Raw genomic sequence first — 20,310 nt, forward strand, 5'->3', positions numbered from 1 at the left:
GGATTTGATCAAGTAATGCACATTGTTAGAAATATTTGTTAGTTTGTGAGGACACTTGAGACTGAGGGAGATTAACACCAGTCACTCCAACTATCATCAGTCTATCATGCAGGAGGAGCCACATGTCTATGGTGCATCCAACATAATCAGCAGATGTCTGTAATGTCAGGCTGTGGCTGGGTTACCAGTACTTCAGGGAGGTTGCATCACCACTGCCACCTGATGTATACCAAACTATATGTAAACTTTGCCAGATGGACAATTGTCACATCTTGCCTCATGATGTTCTAGAATGCGACAAAATTAATGAATTCAGAGGCAACTCACTCAGAAAAATTCAACAAATGTCAAAGTATTTTACCTACAGTGGCAAATTATTAACCATTCTGGAAAAAAATACCTTGACTTTGCCTGTAGTAAATAATGCACAACCCCCTTAAAGTTGACTAAATTCAAGCATATCTTGCTGAAATATAAAATAATTTCAATAATTTAGAATACATAGATGATATATTGTAATATTTGTTGTGACTAAATTCAAGTATGTATAAATAACTCATTACGATTGTAACCAGATATAAACATGCAAATAGTTCATTATCACTGTAACTTGTTCAGCTATCAAAACTTTGCGGCTCGGTCCCTGGACCCATAATGTTCCTCTGTAATCTTTTGACTATCATCCAAACAATGGGTATAGGGTGCATAGTAAAGATATTACACTATCAGTGACGTGATGTAACAGTGTCAGGATGAGACGTGATCAAAGACATGACGTAACAGTTACAGGATAAGACGTGGCCTCTAACATGACGCAACATTGACAGGATGGACATGACCATTGACACATGACAAGAAGGAGAGAGCAGACGAATCAGGTGCCTCTGCGACCTAGCCCCGCCTTCCACTGCATCCAGCCGCGAGTGAGGCATAAGTCGTATATAAACGAGAGAGGGACCTGACCGCCCTCAGCCTGGTCTACCTGAGAGGAACCAGCGTCTCTAACACCAGGCAAGGTAAGTGACACACACCTCCAGCAGTACGTCTACCGACGTAAATACCGAACGAGCATTTTCTGACTAAACAGTAGGAACGGTGATTGCCCCGCTGCACGGTAAAGTTTCCTGTCATGTAACTAAGTAATTGCTAACTAACTACCCACATTGTAAGTTAATAAGTAATTAAGGTAAAAAAAATAGAATTTTTTAATTATGGTTTCCACTCAGAAATTTATGACAACAAGGTGGGAGGCCAGACTGGATCATTACCAGCTGGGAGGGCAGACTGAGTCACCACCATCTGGGAGGGCAGACTGGGTCACCATCAGCTTGAAGATCAGACGGGCTCACCATAAGCTGGGATGTCGGACTGGGTCAACACCAGATGGGAGAACGGGCTGAGTATCCACCAGCTGGGAGGTCAGACTGGGCCATCACCGGCTAGGAGGTCATAATGGGTCAACAACACCATCTGAGAGGTCAGACTGGGTCACTACCAGCTGAGAGGTTAGACTGGGTCACCATCACCTGGAGGTCAGACTGGATCACTACCAGCTGAGATTTCAGACTTCGTTACCGCCAGCTGGAAGATCAAGCTGAAAGAAAACCAGCTGGAAGATAAGACTGGGTCACCACCAGCTGGGAGGTCAGGCTGGGTCACTACCAGCTGGGAGGTCAGGCTGAGTCACTACCAGCTGGAAGATCGAATGGGTCACCACCAGCTGGGAGGTCAGACTGGGTAAACACCAGCTGGAAGGTAAGACTAGGTCACCACTACCTGTAGGTAAGACTGAATCACCACCAGCTGGGATATCAGATTTCGTCACCACCAGCTGGGAGATCAGACTGGGTCACCACCAGCCGGGAGGTCAGACAGGGTAACCAACAACTAGGAGGTCAAACTTGGTCAACACCAGTTGTGAGGTGTGACTGCGTCAATATCAGCTGGGATTTCAGACTAGGTCAGGGTGGGTCACCACCAGCTGAGAAGTCAGACGGAGTCACCACCACCAGGAGGTCAGACTGGATCACAACCTGCTAGGATTTCAGACTTTGTCAGAACCAGCTGGGAGATCAGACTGGGTCACCACCAGCTTGAAGGTTAGGCTGAATCATCACTAGCCGGGAGGTCAAACTGTACCACCACCTCCTGAAGGTCAGACTAGATCACCACCAGCTAAGTATTTAGACTGGGTCACCACCAGCTGGGAGATCAGGCTGGGGATCACCAGCTGGGAGATCAGACTGAGCCACTAACACGTGAATGATCAGAATGGGTCACCACTAGCTGGGAGACCAGACGGTCACCACCAACTGGGAGGTCAGACTGGGTCACCACCAGCAGGAAGGTGAGCTGGGTCAATACCAACGGGAAGTCAGAGTCAACACCAGCTGGGAGGTCAGACTAGGTCAACACCAGCTGGGAGGACAGACTGGGTCACCACCAGCCGGTTGGTCAGACTCGGTCAACACCGGCTTGGAGGTCAGACAGGGTAACCACCAGCTGGGTGGTCAGACTTGGTAACCACCAGCTGTGAGGTCGAACTTCGTCAACACCAGCTGGAGGTCAGGATCACCACCATCTGGGATTTCAGACTTCGTCACCACCAGCTGGTAGGTCATGCTGAGTCACTACCAAGTGGGAGATCAGACTGGGTCACCACTAGCTGGGAGATTGGACGGGGTCATCACCAGCTTGGAGGTTAGGTTGAGTCACTACCAGATGGGAAATCAGAATGAGTCACCACCAGTTGGAAGAACAGACGATCACCACCAGCTGGGAGGTCAAACTGGGTCACCACCCCCGGAATTCGGACTGGGTCGGCACCACCGGCAGGTCAGAATGGGTCACCACCAGCTGGAAGGTCAGACCTAGTCAATACCAGCTGGGAGGTCAAACGGGGTCACCACCACCTGGAAGCCAGACTGGATCACCACCACCTGAAATTTCAGACTTCGTCATCACCAGCTGGGAGGTCAGGCTGAGTCATACCAGCTGGGTGATCAGACTGGGTCACCCCCAGCCTGGAGGTCAGACTGTATCACCACCACCTGAAGGTCAGACTAAATCACCACAAGCTAAGTTTCTAGACTGGGTCACCTTCCAGCTGAGAGGTCAGACTGGGTCACCACCAGCCGGGAGATCAGACTCAGTCAACACCAGATGGGAGGTCAGACTGGGCAACCACCAGCTTGGAGGCCAGCCTGGGTCAATACCAGCTGAGAGGTCAGGCTGGGTCAACACTAGCTGGAGGTCAGACTAGATCAATACCAGCTGAGAGGTCAGGCTGAGTAGCTACCTGCTGGGAGGTCAGACTGGATCACCACCAGCTGGGTCATCAAAATGGGTAACCACCAGTTCTGAAGTCAGACTGGGGTAACACCAGCTGGATGTCTGGCTGGATCACCACCATCTGGGGTTTCAGAGTTCGTCATCACCAGCTGGGAGGTCAGGCTGAGTCACTACCAGCTGGGAGGTCAGACTGAGTCACTACCAGCTGGGAGGTCAGGCTTAGTCACTACCAGCTGGGAGGTCAGGCTGAGTCACTACCAGCTGGGAGGTCAGGCTTAGTCACTGCCAACTGGGAGATCAGAATGGGTCACCACCAGCTGGGAGATCAGACGAACACCACCAGCTGAAGGTCTGACTGAGTCACCACTACCTGGAGGTCAGACTGGGTCAACACCAGCTGGGAGGTCAGATTGGGTCACCACCAGCTAGGAGGTCAGACTTGGTCAACACCAGCTGGAAGGTCAGATTGGGTCACCACCAGTTGGAAGGTCAGTCAGACTGGGTCAACACCAGCTGGGAGGTCAGATTGGGTCACCACCAGCTGGGGGTCAGACTGGGTCACCACCAGCTGGGAGATCAAATTGGGTAAACACCACTTGGGAGGTCAGACTGGGTCAACACCTGCTGGAGGACAGACTGGATCACCACCAGCTGAGATTTCAGACACCGTCATCACCAGCTAAGAGGCCAGGCTGGGTCACCACCACATGGAGGTTAAACTGGATCATCACCAACTGAGATTTCAGATCGTCACAACCACCTGGGAGGTCAGGCTGTGTCACTACCAGCTGGGAGGTGAGGCTAAGTCACTACCAGCTGGGAGATCAGAATGAGTCACCACCAGCCGGGAGGTCAGAGTGAGTCACCACCAGGTGGGAGGTCAGACTGGGTCATCACGAGCTGAGAGGTCAGACTAGGTCGCCACCACCTGGAGGTCAGACTGGATCTTCACCAGCTGGGAGGTCAGACTGTGTCATCACCATTCGGGAGGTCAGACTGGGCCAACACCAGCTGGGAGGTCATATTGGGTCAACACCAGCCGTAGGTCAGACTTGATCACCGCCAGCTGGGATTTCAGACTTTTTGTCCACCACGTGAGAAGCCAGGCTGGGTCACCCCCAGCTGAGAGGTCAGACTGGGTCACCACCACCTGAAGGTCAGACTGGATCACCACCAGCTGGGATTTCAGACTTCGACAACACAAGCTGGGAGGTCAGGCTGAGTCACTACCAGCTGGGAGATCAGACAAGGTCACCATTTTCTGGGAGGACAGGCTGGGTCATCACCAGCTGGAAGGTGAGACTAGGTCACCACCACCTGGATGTCAGACCGGATCACCACCAGCTGGGATTTCAAACTTCGTCACCACCAGTTGGGAGGTCAGACTGGGTTACCACTAACTGAGAGCTCAGACTGGATCAACACCAGCAGGGAGGTCAGACTGACTCACTACCAGCTAGAAGAAGAGACTGGGTCACCACCAGCTGGGAGATCAGACTAGGTCACCATTTTCTGGGAGGTCAAGCTGGGTCATCACCAGCTGGAAGGTCAGGCTGAGTTACTACCAGCTGAGTGATCGGAATGGGTCACTTCCAGTCGGGAGGTCACACTGGGTCACCACCAGCTGAGAAGTCAGACTGGGTCACCCCCACCTGGAGATCAGACTGGATCACCACAAGCTGGAACTTCAGACTTCGTCACCACCAGCTGGGAGGTCAGGCTGTTTCACTACCAGCTGGGAGAGCAGACTGGGTCACCACCTGCCAGAAGATCATACTGGGTCACCACAAGCTTGGAGGTCAGGCTGGGTCATCACCAGCTGGGAGGTCAGACTGGATCTCCACTGTCTTAGAGGTGAGACTGAGTCACCACCATCTTGGAGACGAGATTGGGTCACCACCGTCTTTGAGGTGAGATTGGGCCATCACCAGGCTAGAGGTGAGACTGGGTCACCACCAGGTGTATGGCCAGACTGCCTCACCACCAGCAAGGAGGCCAGATTGGGTTACCACCAGATGGGAGATCAGATTGGGTCACCACCAGCTGGGAGGTCAGATTGGGTCACCACCAGTTGGGAAACCAAAGTGGGCCTCCAGCAGTTGGGAGATTAGTTTGTGACACCACTAGCTAGGAAGTCAGATTGGGTCTGAAAAAGCTTGGTCAGGCTGGATTAACACCAGCTTGAGTGTCAGATTTGGTCACCAGGGCAGTTTGGATGCCTGAGTTTCCACAAGAGATGCGTATATTCTGGCAGTGAGCAGATCACATGACCTCTGAATTACATTCCAGAAGGGATCACGTTCTATTTGTCGCTGTTTGCCTGACCTGAAACTAACGAAAATAATAACAACAGACATGGATGGAGACTACAAAAAGATTTTGATATGCTTCCCAAGTGGAAGTTTGAATTTTAAAACCAAGTGGCTTTTAGAACTCAGACATAGCCATTGCAAAGTCGCGCTTACTGAATAGAGCGCAGGAAGGGAAGAAACTACAAAATAAATGAAGTATGTCCTGAGAGTCGTATCTGATACAACAAATGTATCGTTATACGCGCCTGTAAACTGCATTATAGCGACAGAGCATTCGAGGTATCTTAGAATTGCCATCTCCACAAAGAATGTTTCAGAACATCACGCACAACGCCTGTTAAGAATTATTAAATTAAGTAGGATCGGGGTGTATAGGTAGCTGGAGACGGTCGACATGTATGTAACTAGACTAGACCAGAAGGTAGTGCTTAGGCTCAAGAACAGGTAAGAGAGAGCTCAAGAGCCAGGAATCAGTAAATGCCACCTATTTTTTAAGAACAGTTGAGTCTGTACTCTCGTACACATAACTAGTACACCAACTCTGAGTAAACACTAGAGGTGAGTGTCCCCGGGCAGCAAGCAAGACACATCCCTTCCAATACCCGCCCGGGATACACAATGAGAGAAAATAACTTGTTATTGCCACGTTATATGAGGTTAATTACATGGATGGTCATGCATGACTCTCCGGGTTGAGTACTAATGTGTCAGTGTCTGCAACACTCGTGATACAACACATTTAATACGTTTCTGTTCCTGATAACAAAGTTTTGGTGATTGTATATTCACAGTTAAGTAACAGTAATGGAAGCAATGAATGTCTGTCCTATATTTCAAAATGTTAATATATAGTGTTCTGTTTCGAATTATACCATGAATCTGTGTAAGATAACTTTGCTTAACTGACTCCAGCTTTGTTGGAAGGTAATCTTTACAGCTGCCGTTGGAACTAAACCCATATTGTGATGCTCAGTATATCTTCACGACAACATTAAAGTTTCTCAGCTCAAGCTGACAACTTTCATTATCTCGTGTGTAAAATCCATCTCGTGAAACAGAAAATAACAGAAAGGATCATAGCTTATATTTAAACAACGCAGAGTGAAGGTATTCCTGCCTTGCTTCTCTCAGAAAAAGAGTAGCAGCACCGGGAAGCAGTGCAACATCCCCCCAGTGAACAGCAGGGGCGCCACGAGTCCACTACGAGACAACACAATAAGTATCAGGGGACCCAAGACTGTCCATCTGCCTCCCATCATATAAAAGGAGGACTACCAATAGACCTCTGGCTGTCTTCATGAGGGAGCTGGACAGGTACTTAAAGTCAGTACCTAACCAGCCGAGCTGTTGTTCTTACGACGGTTTACGTGCGGCAAGGAGTAGCAGCCTTGTTGATCAGGCGCTGAACCACCGCGAGGTGTGGTCATGGACCAGGCCTCGGGGGCGTTCACCCAATAAATACCCTCCAGGTATACTCCAGATATACCGGTGTTCCAACAATTTAGCTTTAATACAGCGTAATATACTCTCATACAATTATTATCCCCCAACACTGTAACTCACATAGTACTGTGTCACTGTGCAACACTGTAACTCACATAACACTGTGTCACTGTGCAACACTGTAACTCACATAACACTGTGTCACTGTGCAACACTGTAACTCACATAGCACTGTGTCACTGTGCAACACTGTAACTCACATAGTACTGTGTCACTGTGCAACACTGTAACTCACATAGTACTGTGTCACTGTACATTACTGTAACTCACATAGTACTGTGTCACTGTGCAACACTGTAACTCACATAGTACTGTGTCACTGTGCAACACTGTAACTCACATAGTACTGTGTCACTGTGCAACACTGTAACTCACATAGTACTGTGTCACTGTACATTACTGTAACTCACATAGTACTGTGTCACTGTGCAACACTGTAACTCACATAACACTGTGTCACTGTGCAACACTGTAACTCACATAACACTGAGTCACTGTGCAACACTGTAACTCATAACACTGTGTCACTGTGCAATACTGTAACTCACATAACACTGTGTCACTGTGCAACACTGTAACTCACATAACACTGTGTCACTGTGCAACACTGTAACTCATAACACTGTGTCACTGTGCAATACTGTAACTCACATAACACTGTGTCACTGCGCAACACTGTAACTCACATAGCACTGTGTCACTGTGCAACACTGTAACTCACATAGTACTGTGTCACTGTGCAACACTGTAACTCACATAGCACTGTGTCACTGCGCAACACTGTAACTCACATAGCACTGTGTCACTGTGCAACACTGTAACTCACATAGTACTGTGTCACTGTGCAACACTGTAACTTACATAACACTGTGTCACTGTGCAACACTGTAACTCACATAGTACTGTGTCACTGTGCAACACTGTAACTTACATAACACTGTGTCACTGTGCAACACTGTAACTCACATAGTACTGTGTCACTGTGCAACACTGTAACTCACATAACACTGTGTCACTGTGCAACACTGTAACTCACAGGGCACTGTGTCACTGTGAAACACTGTAACTCACATAACACTGTGTCACTGTGCAACACTGTAACTCACATAGTACTGTGTCACTGTGCAACACTGTAACTCACATAACACTGTGTCACTGTGCAACACTCTAACTCACATAACACTGTGTCACTGTGCAACACTGTAACTCACATAGTACTGTGTCACTGTGCAACACTGTAACTCACATAGTACTGTGTCACTGTGCAACACTGAAACTCACATAGTACTGTGTCACTGTGCAACACTGTAACTCACATAGTACTGTGTCACTGTGCAACACTGTAACTCACATAGTACTGTGTCGCTGTGCAACACTGTAACTCACATAGTACTGTGTCACTGTACATTACTGTAACTCACATAGTACTGTGTCACTGTGCAACACTGTAACTCACATAACACTGTGTCACTGTGCAACACTGTAACTCACATAACACTGTGTCACTGTGCAACACTGTAACTTACATAACACTGTGTCACTGTGCAACACTGTAACTCACATAACACTGTGCCACTGTGCAACATTGTAACTTACATAACACTGTGTCACTGTGCAACAATGTAACTCACATAACACTGTGTCACTGTGCAACACTGTAACTTACATAACACTGTGTCACTGTGCAACACTGTTAACTCATATAACACTGTGTCACTGTGCAACACTGTAACTCACATAGTACTGTGTCACTGTGCAACACTGTAACTCACATAGCACTGTGTCACTGTGCAACACTGTAACTCACATAGTACTGTGTCACTGTGCAACACTGTAACTCACATAGTACTGTGTCACTGTGCAACACTGTAACTCACATAACACTGTGTCACTGTGCAACACTGTAACTCATAACACTGTGTCACTGTACAACACTGTAACTCACATAACACTGTGTCACTTTGCAACACTGTAACTCATAACACTGTGTCACTGTGCAACACTGTAACTCACATAACACTGTGCCACTGTGCAACACTGTAACTCACATAGTACTGTGTCACTGTGCAACACTGTAACTCACATAGTACTGTGTCACTGTGCAACACTGTAACTCACATAGCACTGTGTCACTGTGCAACACTGTAACTCACATAGTACTGTGTCACTGTGCAACACTGTAACTCACATAGTACTGTGTCACTGCGCAACACTGTAACTCACATAACACTGTGTCACTGCGCAACACTGTAACTCACATAACACTGTCACTGCGCAACACTGTAACTCACATAACACTGTGTCACTGCGCAACACTGTAACTCACATAACACTGTCACTGCGCAACACTGTAACTCACATAACACTGTGTCACTGTGCAACACTGTAACTCACATAGTACTGTGTCACTGCGCAACACAGTGTTTCCACACTGTAATAATTCAATCTGCCCTCATTCGAGCATTTTTTTTAATAATTATCAAAGAAGTATTTTTTCTTATAGTCACGGAAGAGCAAATGTAATAATATTATTACAGTTAACAACATTTCCACATATATGAAATGTTTGACTTGCAACGTTAAAGTTAGCATGTGCTAGGTTAGTTGTGGCTGATCATGTGCTAGGTTAGTTGTGGCTGATCATGTGCTAGGTTAGTTGTGGCTGATCATGTGCTAGGTTAGTTGTGGCTGATCATGTGCTAGGTTAGTTGTGACTGATCATGTGCTAGGTTAGTTGTGGCTGATCATGTGCTAGGTTAGTTGTGACTGATCATGTGCTAGGTTAGTTGTGGCTGATCATGTGCTAGGTTAGTTGTGGCTGATCATGTGCTAGGTTAGTTGTGGCTGATCATGTGCTAGGTTAGTTGTGACTGATCATGTGCTAGGTTAGTTGTGACTGATCATGTGCTAGGTTAGTTGTGGCTGATCATGTGCTAGGTTAGTTGTGACTGATCATGTGCTAGGTTAGTTGTGGCTGATCATGTGCTAGGTTAGTTGTGACTGATCATGTGCTAAGTTAGTTGTGACTGATCATGTGCTAGGTTAATTGTGACTGCTCATGTGCTAGGTTAGTTGTGACTGATCATGTGCTAGGTTAGTTGTGACTGATCATGTGCTAGGTTAGTTGTGGCTGATCATGTGCTAGGTTAGTTGTGGCTGATCATGTGCTAGGTTAGTTGTGACTGATCATGTGCTAGGTTAGTTGTGGCTGATCATGTGCTAGGTTAGTTGTGGCTGATCATGTGCTAGGTTAGTTGTGACTGATCATGTGCTAGGTTAGTTGTGACTGATCATGTGCTAGGTTAGTTGTGGCTGATCATGTGCTAGGTTAGTTGTGACTGATCATGTGCTAGGTTAGTTGTGACTGATCATGTGCTAGGTTAGTTGTGGCTGATCATGTGCTAGGTTAGTTGTGACTGATCATGTGCTAGGTTAGTTGTGGCTGATCATGTGCTAGGTTAGTTGTGACTGATCATGTGCTAAGTTAGTTGTGACTGATCATGTGCTAGGTTAATTGTGACTGCTCATGTGCTAGGTTAGTTGTGACTGATCATGTGCTAGGTTAGTTGTGACTGATCATGTGCTAGGTTAGTTGTGAGTGATCATGTGCTAGGTTAGTTGTGACTGATCATGTGCTAGGTTAGTTGTGACTGATCATGTGCTAGGTTAGTTGTGGCTGATCATGTGCTAGGTTAGTTGTGACTGATCATGTGCTAGGTTAGTTGTGACTGATCATGTGCTAGGTTAGTTGTGACTGATCATGTGCTAGGTTAGTTGTGACTGATCATGTGCTAGGTTAGTTGTGGCTGATCATGTGCTAGGTTAGATGTGGCTGATCATGTGCTAGGTTAGTTGTGGCTGATTATGTGCTAGGTTAGTTGTGGCTGATCATGTGCTAGGTTAGTTGTGAGTGATCATGTGCTAGGTTAGTTGTGGCTGATCATGTGCTAGGTTAGTTGTGAGTGATCATGTGCTAGGTTAGTTGTGGCTGATCATGTGCTAGGTTAGTTGTGAGTGATCATGTGCTAGGTTAGTTGTGAGTGATCATGTGCTAGGTTAGTTGTGACTGATCATGTGCTAGGTTAGTTGTGAGTGATCATTTGCTAGGTTAGTTGTGAGTGATCATGTGCAAGGTTAGTTGTGGCTGATCATGTGCTAGGTTAGTTGTGGCTGATCAGGTGCTAGGTTAGTTGTGACTGATCATGTGCTAGGTTAGTTGTGGCTGATCATGTGCTAAGTTAGTTGTGACTAATCATGTGCTAGGTTAGTTGTGACTGATCATGTGGTAGGTTACTTGTGACTGATCATGTGCTAGGTTAGTTGTGAGTGATCATGTGCTAGGTTAGTTGTGACTGATCATGTGCTAGGTTAGTTGTGGCTGATCATGTGCTAGGTTAGTTGTGACTGCTCATGTGCTAGGTTAGTTGTGACTGATGATGTGCTAGGTTAGTTGTGACTGATCATGTGCTAGGTTAGTTGTGACTGATCATGTGCTAGGTTAGTTGTGGCTGATCATGTGCTAGGTTAGTTGAAGCTGATCATGTGCTAGGTTAATTGTGACTGACCATGTGCTAGGTTAGTTGTGGCTGATCATGTGCTAGGTTAGTTGTGACTGATCATGTGCTAGGTTAGTTGTGACTGCTCATGTGCTAAGTTAGTTGTGACTGATCATGTGCTAGGTTAGTTGTGACTGATCATGTGCTAGGTTAGTTGTGACTGATCATATGCTAGGTTAGTTGTGACTGATCATGTGCTAGGTTAGTTGTGCCTGATCATGTGCTAGGTTAGTTGTGACTGATCATGTGCTAGGTTTGTTGAGGCTGATCATGTGCTAGGTTATTTGTGACTGATCATGTGCTAGGTTATTTGTGACTGATCATGTGCTAGGTTAGTTGTGACTGGTCATGTGCTAATTTAGTTGTGACTGATCATGTGCTAGGTTAGCTGTAACTGATCATGTGCTAAGTTAGTTGTGACTGATCATGTGCTAGGTTAGTTGTGACTGATCATGTGCTAGGTTAATTGTGAGTGATCATGGGCTAGGTTAGTTGTGACTGATCATGTGCTAGGTTAGTTGTGACTGATCATGTGCTAGGTTAGTTGTGACTGATCATGTGCTAGGTTAATTGTGAGTGATCATGTACTAGGTTAGTTGTGACTGATCATGTGCTAGGTTAGTTGTGACTGATCATGTGCTAGGTTAGTTGTGGCTGATCATGTGCTAGGTTAGTTGTGACTGATCATGTGCTAGGTTAGTTGCGGCTGATCATGTACTAGGTTAGTTGTGACTGATCATGTGCTAGGTTAGTTGTGACTGATCATATGCTAGGTTAGTTGTGACTGATCATGTGCTAGGTTAGTTGTGGCTGATCATGTGCTAGGTTAGTTGTGACTGATCATGTGCTAGGTTAGTTGTGACTGATCATATGCTAGGTTAGTTGTGACTGATCATGTGCTAGGTTAGTTGTGGCTGATCATGTGCTAGGTTAGTTGAGGCTGATCATGTGCTAGGTTAGTTGTGAGTGATCATGTGCTAGGTTAGTTGTGACTGATCATGTGCTAGGTTAGGTGTGACTGATCATGTGCTAATTTAGTTGTGGCTGATCATGTGCTAGGTTAGTTGTGACTGATGATGTGCTAGGTTAGTTGTGACTGATCATGCGCTAGGTTAGTTGTGACTGATCATGTGCTAGGTTAGTTGTGAGTGATCATGTGCTAGGTTAGTTGTGACTGATCATGTGCTAGGTTAGTTGTGACTGATCATGCGCTAGGTTAGTTGTGACTGATCATGTGCTAGGTTAGTTGTGAGTGATCATGTGCTAGGTTAGTTGTGACTGATCATGTGCTAGGTTAGGTGTGACTGATCATGTGCTAATTTAGTTGTGACTGATGATGTGCTAGGTTAGTTGTGACTGATCATGTGCTAGGTTAATTGTGAGTGATCATGGGCTAGTTTAGTTGTGACTGATCATGTACTGGGTCAGTTGTGACCGATCATGTACTGGGTCAGTTGTGACTGATCATTTACTGGGTCAGTTGTGACTGATCATTTACTGGGTCAGTTGTGACTGATCATGTACTGGGTCAGTTGTGACTGATCATGTACTGGGTCAGTTGTGACTGATCATGTACTGGGTCAGTTGTGACTGATCATTTACTGGGTCAGTTGTGACTGATCATGTACTGGGTCAGTTGTGACTGATCATTTACTGGGTCAGTTGTGACTGATCATGTACTGGGTCAGTTGTGACTGATCATGTACTGGGTCAGTTGTGACTGATCATTTACTGGGTCAGTTGTGACTGATCATGTACTGGGTCAGTTGTGACTGATCATGTACTGGGTCAGTTGTGACTGATCATATACTGGGTCAGTTGTGACTGATCATTTACTGGGTCAGTTGTGACTGATCATGTACTGGGTCAGTTGTGACTGATCATTTACTGGGTCAGTTGTGACTGATCATGTACTGGGTCAGTTGTGACTGATCATGTACTGGGTCAGTTGTGACTGATCATGTACTGGGTCAGTTGTGACTAATGATATACTGTGTCAGTTGTGAATGATCATTTACTGGGTCAGTTGTGACTGATCATATACTGGGTCAGTTGTGACTGATCATTTACTGGGTCAGTTGTGACTGATCATATACTGGGTCAGTTGTGACTGATGATATACTGTGTCAGTTGTGAATGATCATTTACTGGGTCAGTTGTGACTGATCATGTACTGGGTCAGTTGTGGCTGATCATGTACTCTGTCAGTTGTGACTGAAAATGTACTGGGTCAGTTGTGGCTGATCATGTACTGGGTCAGTTGTGACTGAAAATGTAATGGGTCAGTTGTGGCTGATCATGTACTGGGTCAGTTGTGACTGAAAATGTAATGGGTCAGTTGTGGCTGATCATGTACTGGGTCAGTTGTGGCTGATCTGTATACACCTGCACCACCCTAAATGTTAGAAGTAAAATATTACTTCTCTAGTATCTACAAGGATATTACTTCTCTAGGATCTAGTACTTATAATCATAATCATAATTTTGGAAGGGATGGACAGGTAAGCCAGCGGAAGGCCTCAGTCAGATGACAAACAACTCCAGCTGCAGGTCATCATATGATTTAAGACCCACGTCAGGAAACAATTGTCCTGTTTTTTGACAAACGTGACTTAAACTAACCTAAGGATACTAGTTAATGTCCCTCGGAGTTGTAATTTATAGTTTGCTTGTCTGTTATTAGTGACTAGTTAATTTACTAGAATGATGTGAGGGTCGTCAAGTACAGTGAATGTTAGGACTTTTTTTTAAATTATTAATATGTTTATTACAGATGCGTTTATTACTGATAGTGAGCGCGGTGTTGGTGTCGCTGGCTGCCATCAACGCCACCTGGTTACCCACAGCAAACATTCCCCTGGTGGCTAATTCTCCCCTGGGAACACTGCCCGTTACTGCTCTCCTTAGCCTCCAGGTGAAGAAAAACTCTCTCTCTCTCTCTCTCTCTCTCTCTCTCTCTCTCTCTCTCTCTCTCTCTCTCTCTCTCTCTCTCTCTCTCTCTCTCTCTCTCTCTCTCTCTGTCTCTCTCTCTCTCTCACTCTCTCTCTCTCTCTCTCTCTCTCTCTCTCTCTCTCTCTCTCTCTCTCTCTCTCTCTCTCTCTCTCTCTCTCTCTCTCTCTCTCTCTCTCTCTCTCTCTCTCTCTTAAGGTTTTACAATGTTAGGTCAAGGCTCCTACCTCTATTTACAAGCTAAGAGCTGTTACCTACGTCAGCTTATTGGAAAGTCTTTTTATTGTTATGAAACACAGATATGGGAAAGGATGAAGTCTGAGTCATCTGTGAGCCAGCGATTTCATTTGTTCAATTGAATTTATTTCATTTATATCAACATGTACGAACATGTTCCAGACTCGAGTCATCCTAAAAAAAATAATCTCAGATGTAGTGATATTCTGGAGAAGAGTACAGTCAGAGTGAAGTTGCTGTTGCTGCCCGTCTTGTTGTATAGAAGCTCACTTCTCGCTGTCCTTGGAGTGGAGCCAAGTGTGGTACTTCAAGTGTGGTAATGTACATAACAGTAACTCTACCCACAACCCTCCAGTGTTGAAGGATCTGCTAAAATAATAGACAATCCAAGAAAGTGGAGCATATTCAAGGTGTGAGCTTATATGTGGCTTGCGAGATACGTCGAAGTGCTGTAAGCTTCCTGGCCGCCTTGTTTTCAAGATTTACAATGTGGTTCATCATGATCAGTTTGGAGTCAAATTTCACTTCAAGGATATCAACTTCGTCCTTGTGTACCAACACTCTCCCATTCATTCTTATCACTGCTTCAGCATTACCATCATGATGCCTAGAAACCATCATTATTTGTGTTTTCTTGGGAGCAAATGTGACCTGCCACCGTTTATCCCAGACTGATTTAGATATAGGCTGATTGATGTAACTTACAGCAGCTGCCATTTCCTCTCTAAGATCAGTAAATGTCAGAGTACAGTCGTCTGCCTCGGCATGGGATTCTGTGTTGAGATAAAGGAGGTCACTGAAGTAGACATTCCATAACAATGGCCCAAGCACACTTTCCTGTGTCTTGGGATGTCTTGCTGACTCTGTCCCATTGAGAACTACATTTAGAGATCTACCTTGAGGGTAATCACTGAGGACACATAATGTAGAGCCAGCAATTCCCAGTGCTTGCAGTTTTATCAAGAGTGCTTGGTGCCATACTCGGTCGAAAGCACCAGCAATGTTCAGTGCTACTACACAGCTGACTTTGGATTCATCCAGTGACTGGTGCCACTTAGTGGAGAGGGTTAGAAAGAGAACAACAGAGTAACCTTTTCTGAAGCCATATTGACGGTCACAAAGAAGTGAATAGTAGTCGAGAAACTCTGTCCTCTACCGTGAGATTATTGTCTCAAGAATCTTGCCAGTGATTGAAAGGAGTGAGACTGGTCTCTCTCTCTCTCTCTCTCTCTCTCTCTCTCTCTCTCTCTCTCCCTCTCCGAGTCTCATCTTCTCAGTCTTTACTAATGTGTATATTATGACTTTATGCTAAAAAAGTAAACTTCGTTAAACATTATTTTCTTGTGGTACAAGACAGCACAACATACCGAGAAATGTGTGGACACTTTATTAAGTGTCACATCGCTCGATGTCTTGCACTGGCACTTACAGTGGAAGCAGTAAAGGTAATTCAACTTTTGTTTTTTGCAGGCTGCTGTAATTCTTGCCTTTCTGAAAGAAGACAAAAGCCCCATCTATTACGACGATGAAGACATACTTCACGAGGAATTCCATGACTTCGGCGGCGGATCACATGAATACGGATCTCCAGCGTCCCATGAGCCAGCAGAGTCCTTTCATGAACCAGTAGAGTCCTCTCATGAAACAGCTGAATCTTCTCATGGCACTGAAGAATCGTCTGTTATACCTGCCGAATCTTCTTATGTGTCCATAGAATCCTCTGACGTCCCTCCCGACCCCTCTTACATCCCTGCTGAGGCTTCCGACGTTCCATCTTACGTCCCAGCACAGGCATCCCACGTGCCTGCACAATCTTATGTTCCTGCAGAGTCATCTTATTACCCTGAAGAGTCATCTTACGTCCCTGTACAGGTATCTTACTACCCTGAAGAGTCATCTTACGTCCCTGCACAGGCATCTTACTACCCTGAAGAGTCGTCTTACATCCCTGCACAGGCATCTTACTACCCTGAAGAATCATCTTACGTCCCTGCACAGGCATCTTACCACCCTGAAGAGTCATCTTACATCCCTGCACAGGCATCTTACTACCCTGAAGAATCACCCTACGCCTTTTCAAAGTCTTTGGATATCCCTTCCGAATCCCAGTATGTTCCTCAGAGGCCCTCCTACCCATTCCCTACAAAGACCTACAACAGAAATTCTGTCAACAAGCGCCACAATCGAGCACTCTTAATGGGTTTGCAGGAGGCACAGACAGGACTCCATGAGGTGGAGGAGGTGCAAACGGGGTTGGAGGAGGTGGAGGAGGCTCAAAAGTTGCTGATGTCTGCAGCCACCCACCTGGACACTGACGGCTGCATCTTGAAGTTCATGTGTTACTTAGAAAACAAACAGCAAAGCACTCGCTCTTTGGAGGAGAATGTCCTCCTGCAACTCTTTTCCAACAGCCCTGAAACGATGTCCTTCTATAATACCGCCCTCCTGGAGGCCACACAGTCCCGTCAGATTCAGGACCCGGCCAGGTGCGATAAAGTTTTCCCCAGGTGTCTCCTGCTGGAGAAGGAACTTAGTAGTCTTATAGTGCAGACGTTGGGTTGCGGCAGCTTACTTTCCTTTATTATGCAATAGACCTGCGGTAATTTCCCCTCTCTGTTTTTTCACGTTAAGAAATAGTGTCCTGTAATTGAGTCTTAATTAAATAATGAACTTCTCAGTGGCGCCTAATGTGAGGGAAGCGTAGAAAGTCTTGATGGCTCTTGTTCCCCGTAGCTAGTGGCAACAGGGCAGTATTAGATGTGGCTCCATCAGGGCCACGTCCAGTACTGAGGTACTGGCCACGTCCTCTGGTGGACAGACGTGGTCGACGGCAGTGATAAATCTGTCTGTCTGTCTGTCTGTCTCTGTCTGTCTGTCTCTCTCTCTCTCTCTCTCTCTCTCTCTCTCTCTCTCTCTCTCTCTCTCTCTCTCTCTCTCTCTCTCTCTCTCTCTCTCTCTCTCTCTCTCTCTCTCTCTCTCTCTCTCTCTCTCTCTCTCTCTCTCTCTCTCTCTCTCGCCCGCTCGCTAGCTCTCTCTGTCTGTCTGTCTGTCTGTCTGTCTGTCTGTCTGTCTGTCTGTCTGTCTGTCTCACTCTCTCTCTCTCTCTCTCTCTCTCTCTCTCTCTCTCTCTCTCTCTCTCTCTCACTCACTTTCTCTCCTTGTAATCATTGTATATACCATCTACTTCCTCATTATGCACATTTAAATTCAGGGTGTTTAGATGCCTGTTATGTATTATCGTCTTGGGATTCAGCAGCTGATGATGACTGGTAAGGGATTCCCTCCGTCATCAGTGTTGCTTTACACTTCAGCGGGATTATTCCCCAGCTGCTGTCCTCTTGTTAGGTCAGATAGGTACATTTTTTTTGGCTCTTTGAACATGTTCTGTCTATCTAAAATAGCAGACAGTTGCTAAACATTATGTCAGTTCAACTTTTATATACTTGATCAGTCATCTGTTATTCAACTGATCAACCAGCAGCTATGTAATAGATCAGCCAGTAGGTCAGCAACTCTGTAATAGAGCAGGTAGAAACTATATGATAGATCACTTAGCAATTATGTAATAGATCAGCCAGCAGGTATATAATAGAACATCCAGCAGGTATATAATAGAACAGACAGCAGGTATATAATAGAACAGCCAGCAGGTATATAATAGAACAGTCAGCAGGTATATAAATTAGTTAGCAATTGTATAATAGATCATCCAACAGTTGCTTTATTATACCAAATATCCTATCCTTCTATTTATTTATTTATTTCTTCATTTAAAAGTATGTGTGTGTGTGTGTGTGTGTGTGTGTGTGTGTGTGTGTGTGTGTGTGTGTGTGTGTGTGTGTGTGTGTGTCAAGAAGAACTGTAAATAAACATTGTTCTTAGCGTTGTATCTTATTTCTCCTGTAGAGTTGTAACATACATAAATTATTTTCACATCATACGATCAGCAGAGCAGCCTGTATGAGTAGTCATACTGGCAGCACCGACGTAAACACGTGAGTAAATAGAGAGCAAACAGGTGAGTAAACGTAAAGTAAACAGTGATTAATTGAAGAAAAAAGTCAAAGCTTCTCAAAAGCTGAGAGAGAAATACTCGAAGTACCGAGATTGTTCTCATGTGCAGAAAATGTGATATATGAAGGAAAATTAAGAGAATCAGACAAAAACAGTAGACAACGTTACTCGTGAACAATCCCAGTCAAAATTGTGATGTAGATTACTGGTACGAAGAATAACTGCTTTACAAATTAAAATTATGTGCCGTATTGATCCAAAAACCCGGTTATAATCCTCATTAAAGCTCTCACCCCCACAGATACAATAATTCATATTTCCAGTACGACCCACTTCGTGCTGATGACTCTAAGACCGACTTCGTAGCGTTTCTTTTGCACCGTAGTTACAGTCCCACCACTTTGAAGGGGACTGATAGATTTATAATTGCCTCGAAGGCTTTCTTTTTATTCGGTGTTTTTAAAAGCTCTTTACTTTCTATTTGTTGAGGATGAATTCCAAAAGCCATTTATTGCACACCATTCTTAAAGCCGGTGAAGATCCTCCTGCAGTTTTTGGCATTTCCTGTCGGTTTTCATTTTCCACATTAGTTATGCATCACCTGCGAGCATTGACTTGTGCGATTTCGGGCCTCAGAAGAAGTCGTTTATATATACCAGGAACATTTTGAGCCCCAGACTAAAACATTGTGGGTTCCCTGAGATTACTTGTGCCCTTCTGTTACTATTCCCTCTCCGTGACTGTTTTCTATTATTTAGGAATTCCATACTCATTCATTTACCCTCTCTGTTACTTAGGTGTGTCTCACGTTTACGTGTGTGTGATAATGGTGAAGAACTTGCTGGTGGTGGTGTGTCTGCTACACAAAGCTTTGTGCAAGAAAGGTATAAAATACCGACAATATGAAAGTTTAGACACATGTGCAACATCTGGATATCTTTAATGTAGACGTTTCGCCATCCAGTGGTTCAGAGGACATCTACAAGACCTTCTTCACGGCTGCTACAACTAACCCATCCCTTTGGGTAGGACCTACTTCCACTGGGGAATCCCACCTACCAGTGACTATGCCCTCGTCTGCTACACGTCCCTTCCACTGACGCCTATATAACCGCCAGTCTTCTTGCCTTTGCTCCAGATTCTCCACCACCACGATGCTGTGAACACTAACTCCAAGGCTGAGGGACTGATTACCTCATCTTTTGTATATAGTTCTACTGTCTTCTAATTATGTCCTAGAATCTGTATTGATAAAGCCACTGGATGGCGAAACGTCTACAATAAAGATATCCAGATATTGCACATGTGTCTAAATTTACACAAAGCTTTCCTTGTGTATTGCTAAGTGGAGCACCAGGATGAGCATGTTTAAATATATATATGAGTGACCTAGATACTGTCACTGATCATTGCTTCCTCCAGACCACTGTATCTGTACACCACTTACT

The 20,310-nt window shown here is 45.4% G+C and overlaps 1 protein-coding gene across 1 annotated transcript; it reads left to right on the forward strand.

Annotated features, from left to right (window-relative positions):
• The first annotated feature begins 897 nt into the window (after positions 1–897).
• On the forward strand, positions 898–18,649 carry LOC128689547 (uncharacterized). The gene is made up of 3 exons (XM_070093301.1): positions 898–1,016; positions 14,436–14,576; positions 16,319–18,649. The coding sequence occupies exons 2-3, from the start codon at positions 14,436–14,438 to the stop codon at positions 17,438–17,440; spliced, it is 1,263 nt and encodes a 420-aa protein (XP_069949402.1). The 5' UTR covers positions 898–1,016; the 3' UTR covers positions 17,441–18,649.
• The last annotated feature ends 1,661 nt before the right edge of the window (positions 18,650–20,310 follow it).

This window comes from Cherax quadricarinatus, chromosome 3 (assembly GCF_038502225.1).
Source record: "Cherax quadricarinatus isolate ZL_2023a chromosome 3, ASM3850222v1, whole genome shotgun sequence".
NCBI lineage: Eukaryota > Metazoa > Arthropoda > Malacostraca > Decapoda > Parastacidae > Cherax > Cherax quadricarinatus.